Raw genomic sequence first — 17,981 nt, forward strand, 5'->3', positions numbered from 1 at the left:
ATTATCTTTCTGTATTTCTTTTGGCGCTTGGAGAGGCAGGAATGAATTTTATATATTTATATTTATTATTCAAAAGGGGGCGAATCGTAGCAGTGGTAAAACTGTTCTTTTATGATTTAAAGGTCATGGGTTCGAATTCAACAAACAGCTTATTTGCAATTATGTAAAGATAAGACTGCGTACAAGAATTACTTTTACCCCACACTCTTAGTCGGGTTCAACGGGGAGTGGTTTGGTTTAAATTTATATTTATTATTCAATCAAATGCTATAATTTTGTTTTTAATGTATACAATTCATTTGCCGTGGAAACTTCGTAATTATTATTTGATTTTCAATTTACTGATCAGGCATTAAACATATTGTCATTTGTACATCTTAAGGTACAATAACCAAAGGAATATTGGATATACATCACCTGTAATCTTTCTAAATGAAATTTTGTGCAGTATTATTAGAATGTTAAATTTTAATTATTAATCAGGCTGAGACTTTGACTGCAATCATTGTCCAAGGACCATGTCTATCCATTCCTGAATCTCCCTTCCCTCCTTACACCAAACTTGCTTCATTTTTTAAGGTAGTTTGCAATTGAATGTGAAAATTTAGAAGGATAAATTTTTCATTCAATTCTTTGTTTGATTTATAGTTAAATTTTATACTTACTTTTAGGAGGATACCAAACTAATACAGAAAATACGTGTACTATTGAACTTATTGTTTGAAATATTACTGCAATAATAATTTCTCTTTTTTTTTTTATGACTATCGAACACAACCGTATTACATAATTATTGCTTGGAAATGTACTATGGCCTTTTTATTTTTTATTTTTGCTATATTTGAGACTTGTTAAATGATACCACTTAATTTTGTTTTTCTTCTAAAATTTAGATTGCTTATATTATATGACAAAAGAATATGTGAATAACATAATTCACGAAGAAATGGTGAAATTTATCCATCTCGTTCAGCATAGATAGATGATGTCTTCATATATATATCTTAAGCCAAACCATAGGTCATTTTCTATCAATCTTAAATCCAAATAAAACGTGCACGGATAAAGTTAATCAGGGGAATGAGAGTAAAGCGTATAATGGGACATATGTATTAATGTTATTAAAACTGAATTGGTCATTACTTGGGGTATCGGGTCAATGAATTACTATTGATTGAAGCGCATGATTTGGATAGATAGATATAAATAATAAATTATATTATATATTCAAAATTACTTTATAATAACTTTTATACTGTTTAGTAAAATGTATAATTATGGCTACCTAAATTATGTCTAGCAATAAATGCAAAGAATAGTTTGCGAAAAAAAGCCTTGAAATGGAAGAGGATATCATCATCTTCAATTAGCTTCATCCTCAAATGATCAGTTTACTAGAAAGAGATTTACTTAATTTTTATAAACTATAGAACTCTTGCATCTTTATATTTCAATTTTTTTTTTGAGCTTAAGCGCTCCCTAATTAGGAAAAAAAAGAATTATCCATAGGGTCAATATTGAAAAAAAAAATTAATATTACTTTTCAAATTTTAAATTAGTTGTTCCTCCTTCTTCTATGCTTTTAAATTTCAATTTAACTTACCTAGCTAGGTTTTTCAATTTTATTTCAATTTCATTTTTCTTAACTTTAAATGTTTAATCGTGTATTATTTTTTGGGAGATTCTTAGGTGTGTATTTGTGAATTGAAAATGGTGCATTGCAACTTAGATATTTTACATATAGTCGCTTCTTAAAAAACGATGTCATTTTGTGGTAAAAATTAAGATATTTTTGTTATAATTTATTCCAAGATTAAAATAATTTTTTCATTATAATTTTTTAATTTTTCAACACAAAATAACGTCGTTTTGAAAGTAAATGTAGATAATTTATCTGCATTTATCATAGAAACATTAAAGTAATAATAAAATAGAGTTTTTTTCTTGATAAACAAAATAGAGTTATTTGTTTACCAAAAAAAAATGAGTTATTTTCTTAGAATGAATAACCTTCTATTGTACTTCAAATTATTAATCATTTTAAAAATTTATTTTACCATAAAAATTTTCAGTTACATGTACTTTAAAATATTTATAAATTTTTATTTTTGGATCAATGTTTTTAATCTTAACCATTTATATTCTCAAGTGAATTCCTTTTAATTATTTTACATTAAAAATATCTTTTTCTTCTCGAATTCTAATTACTTCACTTATATGTATTAAATTAAATGAGTTTAATGTTTTTGTTTTTACTGCAATTTTTTGTTGTTATACTCATATAAAAATAAATGAGTCATATTAATTTTTTCCTTTTATAATAAGGCTCATTCATTTTTATATAAATAAGAAATTTTTTCTGCAATAAAAATAAAAATATTTTTCCCAAATTAAATATACCATCTTATAGAGTGGCTTAGCCTTTTACCTTACTTTTCTTTAAAGAATTATAAATGTCATTTATAACCTTTTTTTTTTTTTTATCTAAATTTAAAGTCATTGATGTGTGAAGAAATACCTAAAAGTATGTGACGTGGACTGTGAAAAAAAATAAAAAATAGGAGTGGTAACTGGAGCGGACCCACGTTGACATGGAACGGGTTGACCCGTATACCCACCCACTATTAACAGAATGGTAGAAGTCGAAGTTGAAGCTGTAGGAGTAATGATCCGAATCCTCTGAAGCATTTGCATTTGCATTCAGCAGATTGAGAAGGATGAGTCAAGCAGCATCCGGATCTCATTCCCTCGCGTTTCGGGTTATGAGGCTATGCCGCCCTTCCTTCAACGTTGACCCGCCCATTCGCCTCGACCCGGTCGACCTCTTCGTCGGCGAGGACCTCTTCGACGACCCCGACGCCGCCGTCTCCACCTCTCTTGTCGCCGGTGACTCTGACTCTGACTCCGATCCCAACTATCGTAACCGATTCCTCCTTCGTCACTTCTCCGATGCTATGGGACTCTCTGCTCTCCTCGTTCTCCCTCAGTCTTTTGGGTCTCTCTCCTCAATTTTCAATTAATTATTATTATTATTAATTATTATTTAGTTGCTGATTGAAACTGCCAATTTGTGTGATGGATGCAGAGCCATTTATTTGGGAGAGACTTTCTGTAGCTATATAAGTATAAACAATAGTTCCAATTTTGAAGTCAGAGAAATTGTTATTAAGGTGATTCTCAATCTTTTTTATTTTTTTTATTAAAAAAAAAATGAAGCAGTGCTAAATTGTAGTGTTTTTTACTGTACGGGAAACATAGTATTGTTTTATGAATGAATTTGTCATAGTGGTTATGTGGAAACCCTTGGGAGGAGTTTGAATGTTACTTATAGTAATACATAGAACTGGAAATGAAAGCAGTTGAAAGGAAGGAAATGGTTATCCTGAATAACAATTGGTGATGCATATGAGAATCACTCATTATATGGGGACAATGTGTTTAGCTTCTTGTAGACATCTTATTTCTGAATAGTATATTTTGTGTTTCTTTAATGCCCCCTCGTAGTTCAAAGTGTTTTAAGCGCCCCATTCTGAACCCAAGCTCGTGATTCTACTCTGTTTTTCTATCTGAGATTTAACCAAATGAACTCCCTATAGATAACCACATGGATCACCGTGGGAAGACTTTATAATACATGTCTTCCATTGAGAAAAGTGCCAGTTTTGACAGCCAATTGAGGCTCATGTGACTTTCTTTACCTTTTTGTGTCTTGAATCACCATTTTTCACTTATTCACTACTAACAGATGGCACCCTGCTATGGAATGCTTTACACTTCAGAGAACCTTGAGGAGGTCATGTGGGAAATCCCCTTTGGTTATCGTTTGGGGCCGACAGGCATGTATGTGGGAGATTGACTTGCAGCAGAGAAATTTTTATGCTAATCTGTGCATAGCTAATCCATTCTTTTTGTTTTAAGTTGATTGTGGTGAATAGATAAATAAGTAGAAGACTACAGGTGTCATAGGTCAATTTAAGAACAAGAACATGCAAATGCAATTGTATTCATAATAGTCAGAGTGTTGAATACGTTTTCGGTCCTTTGAAATTTTAATTTACATAATTAATCAAAACATTGTAAGTGGCAGGCTGAAATTCAAACAGAGAGACAGAGAATACTCCTTTTAGATACATCAAAATCACCAGTTGAGTCGATACGTGCTGGTGGGCGTTATGATTTTATCGTGGAACATGATGTGAAAGAGCTTGGACCTCACACGTGAGTTGTAACTCTCCAATAATGTCATTGCATCAGTATGTGCATGCTTGCATGTCATTTTGTTTGGATATGCCATGTGATTTCTTTCTTGTTTTTGGTTTTTCTTTTAATTTGACTGTGCTCATGTCCTCAGGCTGGTCTGCACTGCATTGTACCACGATGGTGATGGTGAGCGTAAATATCTTCCCCAATTTTTTAAGTTCATCGTTGCTAATCCACTTTCCGTTAGGACAAAGGTATTAATTTCATTTCTTTCTAAATGATATTGATTGAATTTGAATGAAACCATGTTCTCAAACAAAACAATTATACAGTACCTGGGTTATTAAATGCTCACTAATCGTTCTTTCAGCATTTACATGACTTACATGCTTGTTGAAAACTTTTTTGCAGGTCCGTGTTATCAAGGTATGTTGAGGATTTGAATTTCCCATTCAATTGTAAGCGATAGAGATACACGCTGGTCTTCTGCAATTAACATAGTCTAACTATATCTAATGTGTAGTATGTTTTTGTCAGTTTTTGAATTTTTCAGATTACACCATTTGAATAAATTGTGTTCAGTATTATTTGATTGTCTATGTCCTTAAAATGGAAAAGCATAATGAAATTTGTGGTTTTTAAATTTATTAGTGTTAAAACAGACAATTAAATCCTTAAGAGCATTATAGTTTCACCATGTTTCCATTTTTTTTTGGTGTCAAACACCTTGTTATCCAAGCACTAAAGATGAGTAAAAATCAGTTCAAAGAAATAGAAGATTTTATTGATAAACCAAGGTATGATAATGAATGTGTACAACTGTATACATGTGTATTTTTTCCATTTCAATCTTATCCTCTTTTAAGCTATCAATTTTTGTAGTATATATTGCTTCTTCTAATTAATTTCTTGATAGCACTCCATAGAGGATAAACTTGGATTTAATTATATGCTCTCAGCAATGAACCTGGTATAGCCAATCTTAAAACTGCATGAGCTTTCTATCTCTACTTTCCCATCCATTTAAAATTTTTTTTTTTTTTTTGGGAAAAAATCATTACTGAGATAGATACATAGATTAATTCATAGGTATAAGTAGTTGTTGGCTTTCTTTGTAGACGTGTGATTAAATAAGGTGAGGGAGGAATCTAGCAATACTATTGTGCTCCCTCATGAAGAACAATGATACAGAAAAACGACAAGTTATACATTCCTTAAAATCTAATGATTTTCACATTCTGTGATTTTTTATTCATAAATACATTACGGATCTGGGTTATGAATTTTTTTTTTATACAAAATATTCACATATGATTTGATCAGTAGATATGCTCAAGTGAAATATTTGAATTATTTTTAACTCCTGAAATTGTATTAACATATTTTATGTGTTCATTTTTTGGGGCTTTGTCACAGATTCGGTCTTCAATTTTGGATTGATATCTAATCATAATCATTACTTGTCTTTTTGAACCAATCTCTCAGAATCAAATAAAATGCTACCTAAGGGGGGCTTTTGGTTTATTTTCTGTTTCATTTTTCAGCCGATATGTTTTCATTAATAATTACAGAAATGCAACCTTGTCATTTTGTTTCCTGGTTTCAAAATTTTGTGAAGGAAATTTTGAAAACAAAGTTTTCACTATTTCCTTCACAAAATGATGGCAATAATAAATGGATGAAAACAAGGTTGCATGTTTGAAATTATCAGTGAATAAGTATTAATCGAAAATGAAAATAGAAAACAAACCAAACACCTTGTAAGGTATTTAACCTTTATTCTTCAAAATATTAATTTGCCACCAGCTCTTTTTTATTTTTTCATGAGAAGCCATGACTTGTCAAGCTACCCAACTTTAAACGTACATTGAAATTATCAGATCTGTAAATTGACTTATCAATATTTAGGTGAAAAAAATGTCATGTTTTTATCTTCAATTTAGGGATTTATGGAAATTATATCAGATCTGTAAATTGAAGTGCCTGCCCCTACCTAAATTTTTGCATTAGTTATCTCCTTGATGTCTCTCAGGAAACAACCTTTTTGGAAGCTTGTATTGAAAACCATACGAAATCAAACCTTTTCATGGACCAAGTTGATTTTGAACCCGCTCAGCATTATAGTGCAACAATACTTAAAGGTGATGAGCACCATTCCGAAAAAGATAGTATTACAAGGTCAGTGTTGTGTATTCTTTTTGGATTGAAGCATTTTAAAACTTACCAAGTTTTGGCCATTATTTTCGCTTTTATTTTTGGCTCATGTGGTACCAATGTATTTTCTGTTATTATTATTGATATTGATTAAAAAGTAAATTAAATTTTCAGGGAGGCATTTAAGCTGCCAGTTCTAATTAGATCCGGTGGAGGAATTTACAACTATCTTTATCAATTAAAATTGTCACCGGATGGTTCTGCTCAAACAAAAGTAGAGGGAAGTAATGTTCTTGGTAAACTCCAGATAACATGGCGAACAAATTTGGGTGAACCCGGTCGCCTGCAGACCCAACAGATATTGGGGACTGTAAGCTTTTTTTTTTTCCTTCTTTAATGATGATAGACCTATTCAAGTTGTTAAGTCTAGAGCATATATGAATGCTTAGCTGGCAAGGAATAGTAGGAGATGGGAATTCGGTTTGGAAAAATGAGAACATAAGAGGGAAGGATAGGTAGTGCTTGGTAGGCATAAATTAAGTAAATGGTTTAGGAAGGGGATAGAGGTTCTGAGTTGGCAGACCATTGGAGTTTACTTTTCAATTTTCTGTTTCTGTTTTAATTTCATGTTTTCTGCATTTCAATTCTTTTTATCTTTGTTGTAAGCAGCTAGTCTCCTCTGCTCTTCATTAATAGAAATACAGTTCCATCAAATTATAATCAATAGATGAATTAGTTTTCTGGTGTATTCATGTAACCTTGTTAAATATCAGTGGATAAAACTAAGTTGATGGTTAGGCTTCTTTGTTTCTTCATAGCATTCATCTGTATCTAGTATGATGCTTTTCCTTTTTGGCCTTTAACTTTCAAAACAATAATCATTGATGACATGTTTAATCTTCAAGTCTTTCTGGATGCATGTTAACTTATTAGTTGAATTTAATGCTTTTACACAAGTATTTTTTTTTTTTTTGGGGGGGGGGGGGGGATGCCTCACATTTTTGAATTATGATTATTTAGCTTTCTCATACGCCTGTATTTTGTCCGGAAATGTTTCATTGCAGCCGACAACAAAGAAGGAGATTGAATTGCAAGTTGTAGAGGTTCCATCTATCATTAACCTTCAAAGACCTTTCACGGTAATTTATAATACACTGGTCTTCTCATTATGCTACCCATTATAAACTAGAAAGTGGCATCTTAAATAAGGGGTTTAGGCCATGGGTGATTTTCATCCTCTGTAACTGCTGTTGGTAGAATCTATTCAGTATTCACCATCTTAGGGAATAGGGATAGCTATTTCTGATCATGTTCTAATCTTAATCCTTAAGTTAATTTTACTAACAGAAATAAATAAAGCTTTGGAAGCTGAAATTAATTGCTTGTTCCTTGCAGCTGAAACTGAATCTTACAAATCAGTCAGATAGAGAGCTGGGCCCGTTTCAAGTTAGCTTATCTCAAAATGGTTCATATGGGGAGAGAGTTGTTATGATTAATGGCCTTCAATCTATGGTAATGCATTTTTCTTTTGTATCATCTCTGTCTAATATTGTCAACATTGTACCTTTGTTTTTCACTGGTACATGGAGTTCTTGTATCATAATTTTTGTTTGGAGTTAAGATATTGCCATTATACCCAGTCCCAGTGCTTGAATTTTTCTTGCTGTTAACTTTGACATATGACTTTGGAATCTATGTACAGGTTTTATCACAGGTTGAGGCTTTAGGATCCACAAATTTTGACCTGGTAAGAATTATAGAATTCTGCCCATCTATTTGTCGGATACCTGTGTTAGTCATAGTGTTATTGAAAATTTAAAATATAACATATTCGGATATTCCTTAACAACATTTAGTGAGTACCTAGTCTACTTACTAAAAAACTTTCATTTATTATCTTCAGCTTTCAGTTTTCTTCATGTCTGATAGAATCTTTTGTTTATTTTATTTTCTTTTTACTAAATTGCTACTAGCTTATCATGAACTGCCACATGTTGTGGATAAGTCACTATCAAACCTCTGGAATCTTTTCATTCCTTTAATAAGCTGGCTCTTTTTGGATTTTGATGCGACAAAAAGTGCATCTGTACTGGTTTATCAATGAGGAATGTTTATCCCTGGACACATGGATAGAGTTTTCTCCTATCATTGATTATGAGGCACTCTTAAGTTGTAATGATTGAGGTATATCCTCCAAAATTCCGGATATTAAGGTCATGTTTGAATAATGTTTCTAAAAACAGTTTTTTGGTATTCAAAACAAAAAAACTTGTTTGATAAGGCCTGTTTTGTAAAAGAAGTTTTAAAAATTGTAACTTTTTTTTGTTTTTAGAATTAAATTTAGAGAACATGTCCGAGTTGTTTTTGTTTTGTGTTTTGATTTTTAACTTTAAAACCAAAAAAATAAATAAAGAAAACACTTGTTTCCATGACTATTCTACAAAACATTTATAAGAACAAAAAAATCAAAACACAATCAAATAGACCCTAAATCAATATTTCTTTTTGTTAGTTTTGTTTTTTTTTTGGTTGGAGAGTGTTATTATTATCTGAGAAATCCGCCCATTAAAAGAGTGTATGGTAGGAGAGTTAAGAGAAAAGTGGAGGAACCGAGGTTCCTGAGGTGAGCGTGGGAGTTGCGAGAAAGAATCAGCTTGGGTATATACATTGTAACCACCTGCACATGTGGCAAGTGGGCCAGGATTAGTTGGGAGAACATTCGGTTATCAAGAGAATACATGAATAATGGCAGAAGGGAGCATGGAATTTCTGAGCAGGAAATAGTGGGAAGGGAGGCAGCAGACCCCTCGAGAGTCTGCAACTATTTTCATTCTCTTTTTTGGTGCTTTGTTCATATATATCCAGTGTGGTACCTCTTTGGATGCTGATTTCTCTCTGAGATCAGTAGCTAGAAGAGTTTTCTTGTTGATAATTCTATTAAACTAGCCCAATTTAGTATCCGTTTATATCATTATCCTTTCTGGCTATCGCTTATTAATTGATTTATCTATTTAGGCCTCATTTTTCGGGGGTGTAATGAGAGACACGCAAAAATAGTTGATGATAATATGAATGGGGAATTTTTATTTTTATTTTGCAAATTACAATTCAGTGCATTGCATAGGTTAGTAATGTTAGAAGGAGGTACTTTGTTGTTTGATACTGTTAGTAATGTCATGACTTATGCAGAATCTCATAGCTACTAAACCTGGAATTCAGAGAATCACGGGCATTACAGTGTTTGATACTAGGGAGATGAAGTCTTATGAACCACTTCCTGACTTAGAGGTTAGTTGTACGAGTTGATTGTGTTTCATGATCAGCTACATTTTCTGTATGATCAGGTTTTCTAAAACATATTTAATGTAGTGCATTCTCTTTGCCCTTCAAACTCCAAAGTTAGATTAACATTCTGACTTGAGTTTTTGCAGATTTTTGTGGACGTGGATTAAAATTATGGCTACCGCAACTAGTTTTGTCAGAAATGGGAAACAGTGCCATCTTTTCAGAACGTTGATCTGCTATTTTCCGCAGGTCATGTTCTATATCATCAATGTTCCTAATCAGATCAACCAAGTTCCCAATTGGCGACTCTCTGATGCCTCTAGGCTTTGATTCTCTTCCAGTTAGGGCCAACGAATCTTGCATGATCATCAAAGCCTCATTGGACTGATTGCAAAGTTCTGTAACTAAATTGGAGTAATGGGTGGTTGGTTACGTGCTGTAAGAGGCAAAGTGCTTTCTTTTATTGGGTTCAAGGAGCTCGGTTGTTGTGATTGTTATTGCAAACCAATCCGTTGTTACAATATATTTATCTATCTGCTTAATCGTCACCCCCCCGTAGATTAGATGGTTTACTCCACAGTTAAATCATATTGTAGTAAATGGTCAATTATACTAATGTTGTCTCTTAAGAGTAGTACTGTAAATTTTATTAATTATGAGAAAACTTTATCAATTTATTATGTGTTTTCTAAGGAAACGATGAAGTGCAATGCTATTTGCAAAATATAATTAGCAGGATGCGTGGGTAACTATACGGTAACAATTCAATTTAATTACAAATACAACGCGACTTTTAGAAGGAAGTTGATAAAAATACAGCATGAAGTTACGTTAGTATCACTTGTGAATTGTTAACCGTACATATTAGAAGATTTTATACAGTTTAATTGTAGTTCAGTTCTTATTCCTAATTAGAAATTATAGGAATATTTAATATGATTAAAATAACTCAACATATATAAGGCTACTTTTAAAAAATGGATAGACATTTAGTATCTAGTGAATAGCCTAAATTTAAACAACAGTTTTTACTTAAAACTTTATCACCGTTTTCATGAGTTTAAATAAATTGTAAAAAATGAAAATACGTAATTAATAATAATGAGTGAAGCTGAAATTAACATTTTTTTTGGGTAAATAAGCTTAAATTAACATTGCATAAAGTAAAAGAGTCTGCATAAAGAATTAAAAAAATCATATCTCAATCGGTACTAAAATAAATTCTGTTACTAAAAAAAGTATAAATCCAACACATTTTATGTTTTTTTTATACAATATTTAAAAAAATAATAATAATTACTAGAATTAGACTTCACCCTTCTTTCACCCCAGCTGACATTTGATACGAAACTTTTATGTACAGAGTATTGCAAAATAAAGTAAAAGAATCATATTACCAAAAAAGAGAGTAAAAGAACCAAATATAATTCACAATTAATGAGGCTAAATATTTTTCAAGTATCATTTATTTCATTAAAATTTGCAATACTTGTTTATTTTTTTTAATATTTTTATTTATGCATACATTTTTTCTCTTATAAATTTAATGAGAAAGAATACTAAGTCAAACTTAGATATTGGATTAATTATATTATGTTTGAAGAATATAGCTTTTTTAAAATGAGGACTAAAAAAGTGTGGAGTTATTAAGTATTACAAAGTGTGAAGTTGTAAAAACTCTTAATTTCTCTTTTAAAGTGCTCCTACCACTTTAAAAAAAGTCTAATCCATGTTTTAATTGTAAAAAATAAACAATTTGATTTCTTTTAAATCAAATTCTGCATTTAAAATATTAAAAAAAATTAAATCATTTAATTTTTTAAGTTTTATAAGTTTCGATGGTCTAGTTTCTTTTTTGGAACAATGGCCAAAGTGCCACTGTTGGATAAAAAAAACACCAAAATGCCACGCTAATAGTAAATCTTGCCAAAATATCACGTGGCATATTTTGCTACACTGAACAGTGAAATATGTGTGCAAATAATTCGCTACACGGTGTAGCGAAATATGCCGCGTCAAAATGCACAAAACCAAAAATGTCACGTGTCAGACAGGAAGAATTTCACTACACTGTGTAGCGAAATTCTCCTTGTTTGACACGTGGCATTTTGGTTCTGACGTTGCATATTTCGCTACACCGTGTAACGAATTATTTGTACACATATTTCGCTACACAGTGTAGCAAAATATGCCACGTGACATTTTGGCAAAATTTACTGTTGACGTGGCAGTTTAGTATTTTTTTTTTGCCAAGAGTGACACTTTGGCCACAGTTACTTCTTTTTTCCCCAATCTCGGCGCCACTCATTATACAAATCTATAATCCACATTTGTATTGAGAGTAATGATGTTCTCCTCTCCTCTTTGTGCTTATGAAGAAAAGATTAACAATAACATATAACTAAAAGAAAATTACACAGTCGATCTTTCTGATTCTCGAAGAAAAGAGGGAGGGGCAAAAGGATTGATCGAGAAATATTTATTGACCAAAGTCATTCAACTTTCAATCATGAACACGTACACAACAGTGGAACCAAACAATAACAAAGCCCTGTCCCAATTAGGTGGAGACAAACAAGTTATAAGAAAAATAAATAAATCCAGATATAGCTAAATAATCCCATCGCTGACTCGCTTCGCACTCTGAATTAGTCTCATAGTGAGTTGAGTTGAAGCTTATGGGGATACTGGGAAACCAACTCGCCTATTAGGATTGAGTTAACTCCAAAAAAAGGAAAAAGAAAAGGAAAAGGAGAAGTAACCCCCATTATATTACGTTACTTTTGGCATAAAAAAAGAAAAGAAAAAGTTGCTTAGATCATTGTTTTTTTTGGGTCACCACTTTGATCATGGTTGAATGAATCAGGCTTGTGAGCCCCAAGTAGCCCAATTTGCTTCACTTCCAACGCGTGGCATCGTTGACTTCCTTGATTGGGAGTCAACATGGAAGTTGGCTCCACACATAACACCCTCGCTATCAATCCTAGGCATAGGTTTCATCTTCCTTGTAGGATGCTCATAGCTCATCAAACCATGCCCACTATGGAACATGCACCCTGCAATTTCATTCAACACCGTTTTTCCATTAATAAAAATTCCAAACAAAACATTACCCTTTATATAGTTCCTATTTTTCTACAATTCTCTTAGTCCCCAAGCCAATCTTGCTAATTATCTTATAATTGAACTAATTTCATTTGATAGAATAGTTACTAATTTAAATAATGGTTTAGAATCAAAGCTGCAACATTTAAGTTGTAATAATGAATGACATCCTAATATCGTGATATAACATACCACCAAGTACATGAATTAATTAGTATATAGTTGTTCTAACTTAATCGGTTGTTCCAGCTGTGTTAAAAATTTAATAAAGAGAATTTTGTTACCCTTGTGTTTCTGTCTCTGGCTTAACTAGATTGGTCGAATAATCCATGAACTGGGTAAAAATCTAAAAAATATATCCTAATACAAGCACAAAATAAAATTAGTACCGGGGGGGAATGGTGCAAATGATTTAGCACAGCTTGCTTTAATAAGCTCCAAGTTCTCAGAAATAACTACAGAACCATCAGTAGCAATACCCCAGAAAAGTCCAATCTGTCCATTAGAACCCTACTCAAACAAAATGTGGTATTATTAGCATCATAAAGGATTAATAACACCATGTACATTATAAAATCTCATATTTCCTTTTCCATTACCAAAAAATGTACATGTTAGAAAGATTCAAAAAGGGCCTTACCGATGCAATAAAAACTGTTCCATTCTTGTTGTCATAGATCACAAATCCAAAACTGCCATCAAGTTCTTTGAGGACCTGATCAGCTGGGTATGGACCCCTATCACGAAGTGTTCTGTAGGCTTCAATGATAAACATGGCCTCATTGGTTCCCTTTGATAGACGATACTGCTTGATGAGATTGTTTAGGTTGTTGAGGCTACCCAGGAAAGCACAATACATGTTATCCAAACCACAAAACAACCTGTGTGACACATGTTTTGTATGAGAAATAGAATTCAATGTACATATATATATACACACACAACACAGTTCATAAATCAAGTTCTGAAATTTCAGATCCAACCCATTACTTTTAATTTCTTGTATTGCCATGAAATTTTGTAAAGATAAAATTTTTATTTTTCAAATAATCAATTTATTCAGAGACAACCCATGGGCACATTACATTACCTGTGATCCTTGATTGAAGGGGAATAAGCTAGTAAAGCATCATTTCCAAAGCTCATGGAGAAAGCATTGGAGGGATTGTGGGATATAAATCCTTGAAGGATTTCATTAGGAAGCTTAGATTTTGTGGATGAATTCAAAGAAGCTGGACTATTGAGCTCTTCAGGTGGATTGACCAAATTGTTCTTGAAAATTCCCAACATCTTTGCCTCTGCTTCTGGAATAGAGTTTTCTTCTTCCAATGTCACCACCACTTTTCTTCTTTTGCCTTCTAAAAGGAGTGTATAGACTTTTTCAAAGAAATGAAACAATATCAATAGACCAATTAGCTGCAAAAAGAACATCAAATCCTTAGGTTTTGAACAATTGAGCTATCATGCACATGAACAAATGTATACACTCAAAAAATGTGGGGTGAGAGAGAGAGAGAAATAAAAATAAATTACCAAAATAAGTAATCAAAATAGCTGCAGAATGAGAATGAGATTTGGTGATAGCCTTCGAAAACGGAGAGTGATAGGTGAATGAGTCGTTCATGGTTTATGGCTAAATATATATAGGGATAGGATTGTGTAGAGAGAGATTGTGTCTAGCTGGCAATTTTATCCAAACTAACGAGTAGGAAAGTAGAATAAGATAAAAAAAGGTAATAGATTATTATTAGATAAACAACCAAAAACTAATGGGCTTGTAATAGAAAATAATATTGTTGAGATTTGAAAAATTGTTATTCAGGCTCAGGCTAGATTCATATATTTCTTATTTTATATATACCCTTCGTCCGTATTTATTTGTTTATATTTAATCCATATCAGAGCATAATTATAACCAAAATAAGATTTTTTTTATAAAAAGTTGTCTAAATCTTAAATTACTTACACAAATAATTTTAAAAAGGAATTCTTTTTCGTAAATCATTAAAAAATAAATCTGTGTGATTTTTGTTTTATTTATATTTATATACATAATTTTGTGGGGATTTGTATTCTGTCGGTGTGCAATATAAAGCTGGTGTTTGACACTTTCACTTATCCAATAACATATGACGGTGATCCGAGTCAGCACGTTACTTACGGGAACAGTGACAAATTGTCACGTTTTCGGCAATTTTTTGTCCTCATGCCAAGTGAATAATGTTTTTTATTATATTGTCGTACTTTGAAGTTTGTTACGAAGTTATAGTGAATTTAGTAATTAAAGATTTCTTGACACGGCGCACACAGAAAAGTTAATTGGACTCAGTTTGCTATTAGGGATAGTGAATTTGGTGTGCTATGTCCGATCAGAATTAATGTACCAATCACACTTAAAAAAAGAAAACAAAGGGAAAGAGCTATTTAATTAAGAGTTTGTTTTTTCTAAAGTTACTTTAGATAACTTTATCTAATGTTCATCAAAACGATATCGTTTTGAGACAAAAATCATGGTATTTTTATAATTATAATTTATTTCAGGGATATTGTCTTTATCATTCTCAATTTTTAATTTTTCAACCCCAATACGACGTCGTTTCAATGAACATTAGACAAAGTTGTCTAAAGTAACATCAGATACTTTTTCCCTTTAATTAATTACCAATCACAAATAATGTACCAAGAGATTAACTTTTGATTGTATTAATCTCAATTAATGTACCAATCACCATATCCAATCAGATGATTTTTTATTTTATTTTACATAACTTATCTCTCACAAATATCGTTCAGATTTGTAACAATGGTATCACAAACAATTAATGTATCAATCACCAATTATAATTAATGTACCAATATGTGAGGTATTGTGATTGATACATGAATTGGGATTAATACATTAATTGTGATCAAAATTAATTGTGATTGATGATTGATATATTAATTGTGATTGGTGATTTGTACATTAAATATGATTGGTGATTGTTATGTTAATTAAATAGCAATTTTTCTTTGTTTTCTTTTTTTGATTGTGATTGGTGCATAATTCTAATCGGACAACGAGATTGTGTCACATAGTGCACCAAGTTCGCTACCCCTGATTAGGAGTGTTAACGAACCAAGCCGAACCCAGCTTTGGTATTAAAAGGCTAAGCCTATATTTAAATGTGTCAGCCTGACTAGGGTGTTCGCAGTCTGGATTGGATCGGTTTTGGAAGCAAAATTCATCCGATCCAATCCCTTCGGTTTGATCATGTAATCATCCATTCGGTTTAGATTTTTTTTCAAATCCGATCCGATCCAATCCAATTTTTTTCGGTTTGGATTGGATCGGCTTTCGATTTTTTGAATATCCTAAAATTAGTTTCATGATTATTGTGCAAATAACATCTTTTGTATATATTGACTTTGTAAAAAAAAAATCTTTTGAAATACAAAAATATCAGTAAACAATACTATAGTTGATGAGACGTGACTAAGTTTTTTCTTGGATTTAGTTGATGAGTTAATGGGTCTTGAGTTTAGAAATTTTTGGGCTATGATGGGAGAAAAGACAAGTAGGTAGAGGATAATTAATATATTGGATCGGTTTTCAACAACCCATCCAATCCAATTAAAATTTGCAGTTTTTTTTCGGTTTTTGATTTTTCGGTTTTCGATTTATTCGGTTACGATTTTTCGGTTCGGTTTTCGCGGTTTGAATCGGTTTGGATCGGTTGATGAACACCCCTAAGCCTGACCAAACATGTTACCTGTTATAAATATAATTATCGGCTTGTGGCTTGACTTATTTACAAAAAATAAAAACTTGATTTAGCCTGATTAAAAAAAATAAGACATTTATCCAAACAGAATATACAATCAACAACACTAGTAATTCCATAAATATTCATAAATTCAATGTATATCCAAACAGCATAATATAGAACAAAATCATTCAAAAAGTCTGTTTAACCAATAAAATAGGGTGCAATAGATTGAGAAGAAAGAGAAGGCTAATACAAGTAGTATAAAAAATATAAAATAATAATAATAATAATGTACTAGGCTAGCCTGAGAGGCTCTAAGGCCGAGCTTCTGAATTAGAGTCTGATGCCATTTTATTAAACGAGTTTTTATACAAGTTCAAGACTGGTGCTAACAACCAATTTTAGATATATAAGCTCAGGTCGTTTAGCACCCCTGCCCCTGTTAACGAATTTCGTTCAGTCAGCTTTTTTTGCGAAAATGTGTCACGTGTCACGAAATCATTAGCTACCAAGTTCGCCACCCGTCGTAGTGAACCTGTCCCACTTAGGCATCAACCCCACCAGGTCATTGACGTTCTTTTTTTTAAGGGTCGAGATTAGCAATTAGACCCTGCACTTTGACCACGAAATCCCAATTTGAATCCATGACTGAGTCATTGCATTTAGAAAAAATAAAAAATAAAAAATAAAATAAAATAAAACAAAAGAAAATTTTGTTGCTGTCTAAATTTAGAACTAGATCTGAAATCTGAATAGTTTTTCTTTTTCTCTTCCGATTTTCTCTCATAGACTCAGACCCAGTCTCCCCGATTCAGCGATCTCCTCCACCATGGTGATGAATCTGATGATTCCTCCCATCATATTCGGTCTTCTCTCTCCCTCTCCTTCGCCGTGCTGATTCTTTTCTCCCTACCGGTGATTCATCGCATCGTTGCCTCTCCTCGATCGTTCTTTCTTGGATAAGGGATCTCATTTCACATACTATTGTAGGTGTATGAGAAGGACAATGAGGGAGTTTGATGATATAACTTTAATTAGCATTTGAAATATTGACTTATAGATTAATTAATTGAATTATGTTAAATATATTTTAAATTTTTTAATGATTTGTGGTTTGTATTAGATATTAGGTATAAGGGTAGTTTAGTATTTTAATGATATTCTAGATCTCTCTTTTCTGTTATGCTCTTCTATATAAGAGCTCACTCATTGTACAAATCAATTCACCACAATCAATGAAATCAATATTTTCTCTTTACTCTCTTTTACCTTCTAATATGGTATCAAAGCATTTTCATCCTCCTTGAATGGAGGTTCCGCTGCCATCATTTTTTTTTTTTAGTTTTCTCTTCATCGATCTTTCTGAGTCTTTTATTTTTCCAGATCTGTTCCGAGATCTATATCTTTTCTCTCCCTTTCTTCCAGATCTGTGAATTTTATTTTATTTTATCATCAGAGTTGTTCGTCTCTTTCTACTCTTTTTTTGTT

At 32.1% G+C, this 17,981-nt stretch overlaps 2 protein-coding genes across 3 annotated transcripts; one reads left to right on the forward strand and one right to left on the reverse strand.

Annotated features, from left to right (window-relative positions):
• The first annotated feature begins 2,688 nt into the window (after positions 1 to 2,688).
• Positions 2,689 to 10,273, forward strand: LOC133294701 (uncharacterized). The gene is made up of 12 exons (XM_061493444.1): positions 2,689 to 2,995; positions 3,086 to 3,170; positions 4,088 to 4,218; positions 4,352 to 4,454; positions 4,612 to 4,626; positions 6,233 to 6,378; positions 6,529 to 6,724; positions 7,419 to 7,493; positions 7,750 to 7,866; positions 8,057 to 8,101; positions 9,544 to 9,642; positions 9,786 to 10,273. Exons 1-12 carry the CDS (start codon positions 2,718 to 2,720, stop codon positions 9,804 to 9,806), a joined length of 1,311 nt encoding a protein of 436 aa, XP_061349428.1. The 5' UTR covers positions 2,689 to 2,717; the 3' UTR covers positions 9,807 to 10,273.
• A 1,889-nt stretch (positions 10,274 to 12,162) lies between these two features.
• LOC133294756 (stem-specific protein TSJT1-like) lies at positions 12,163 to 14,368 on the reverse strand. Of its 2 annotated transcripts, none has more exons than XM_061493505.1 (5): positions 14,308 to 14,368; positions 13,835 to 14,171; positions 13,385 to 13,625; positions 13,134 to 13,254; positions 12,163 to 12,695 (listed from the first exon to the last, which is right to left on the reverse strand). In XM_061493505.1, exons 1-5 carry the CDS (start codon positions 14,366 to 14,368, stop codon positions 12,502 to 12,504), a joined length of 954 nt encoding a protein of 317 aa, XP_061349489.1. In that variant the 3' UTR covers positions 12,163 to 12,501. The 2 variants fall into 2 exon arrangements, with proteins under 2 accessions (XP_061349489.1, XP_061349490.1); XM_061493506.1 differs by having other exon boundaries at positions 13,835 to 14,160; positions 14,278 to 14,336.
• Between the last annotated feature and the right edge of the window lie 3,613 nt (positions 14,369 to 17,981).

The sequence above is a fragment of the Gastrolobium bilobum genome, unplaced genomic scaffold (genome assembly GCF_033153095.1).
Source record: "Gastrolobium bilobum isolate Gb01-03AN ecotype WA unplaced genomic scaffold, APGP_CSIRO_Gbil_v1 utg3268, whole genome shotgun sequence".
Taxonomy (NCBI): Eukaryota; Viridiplantae; Streptophyta; class Magnoliopsida; order Fabales; family Fabaceae; genus Gastrolobium; species Gastrolobium bilobum.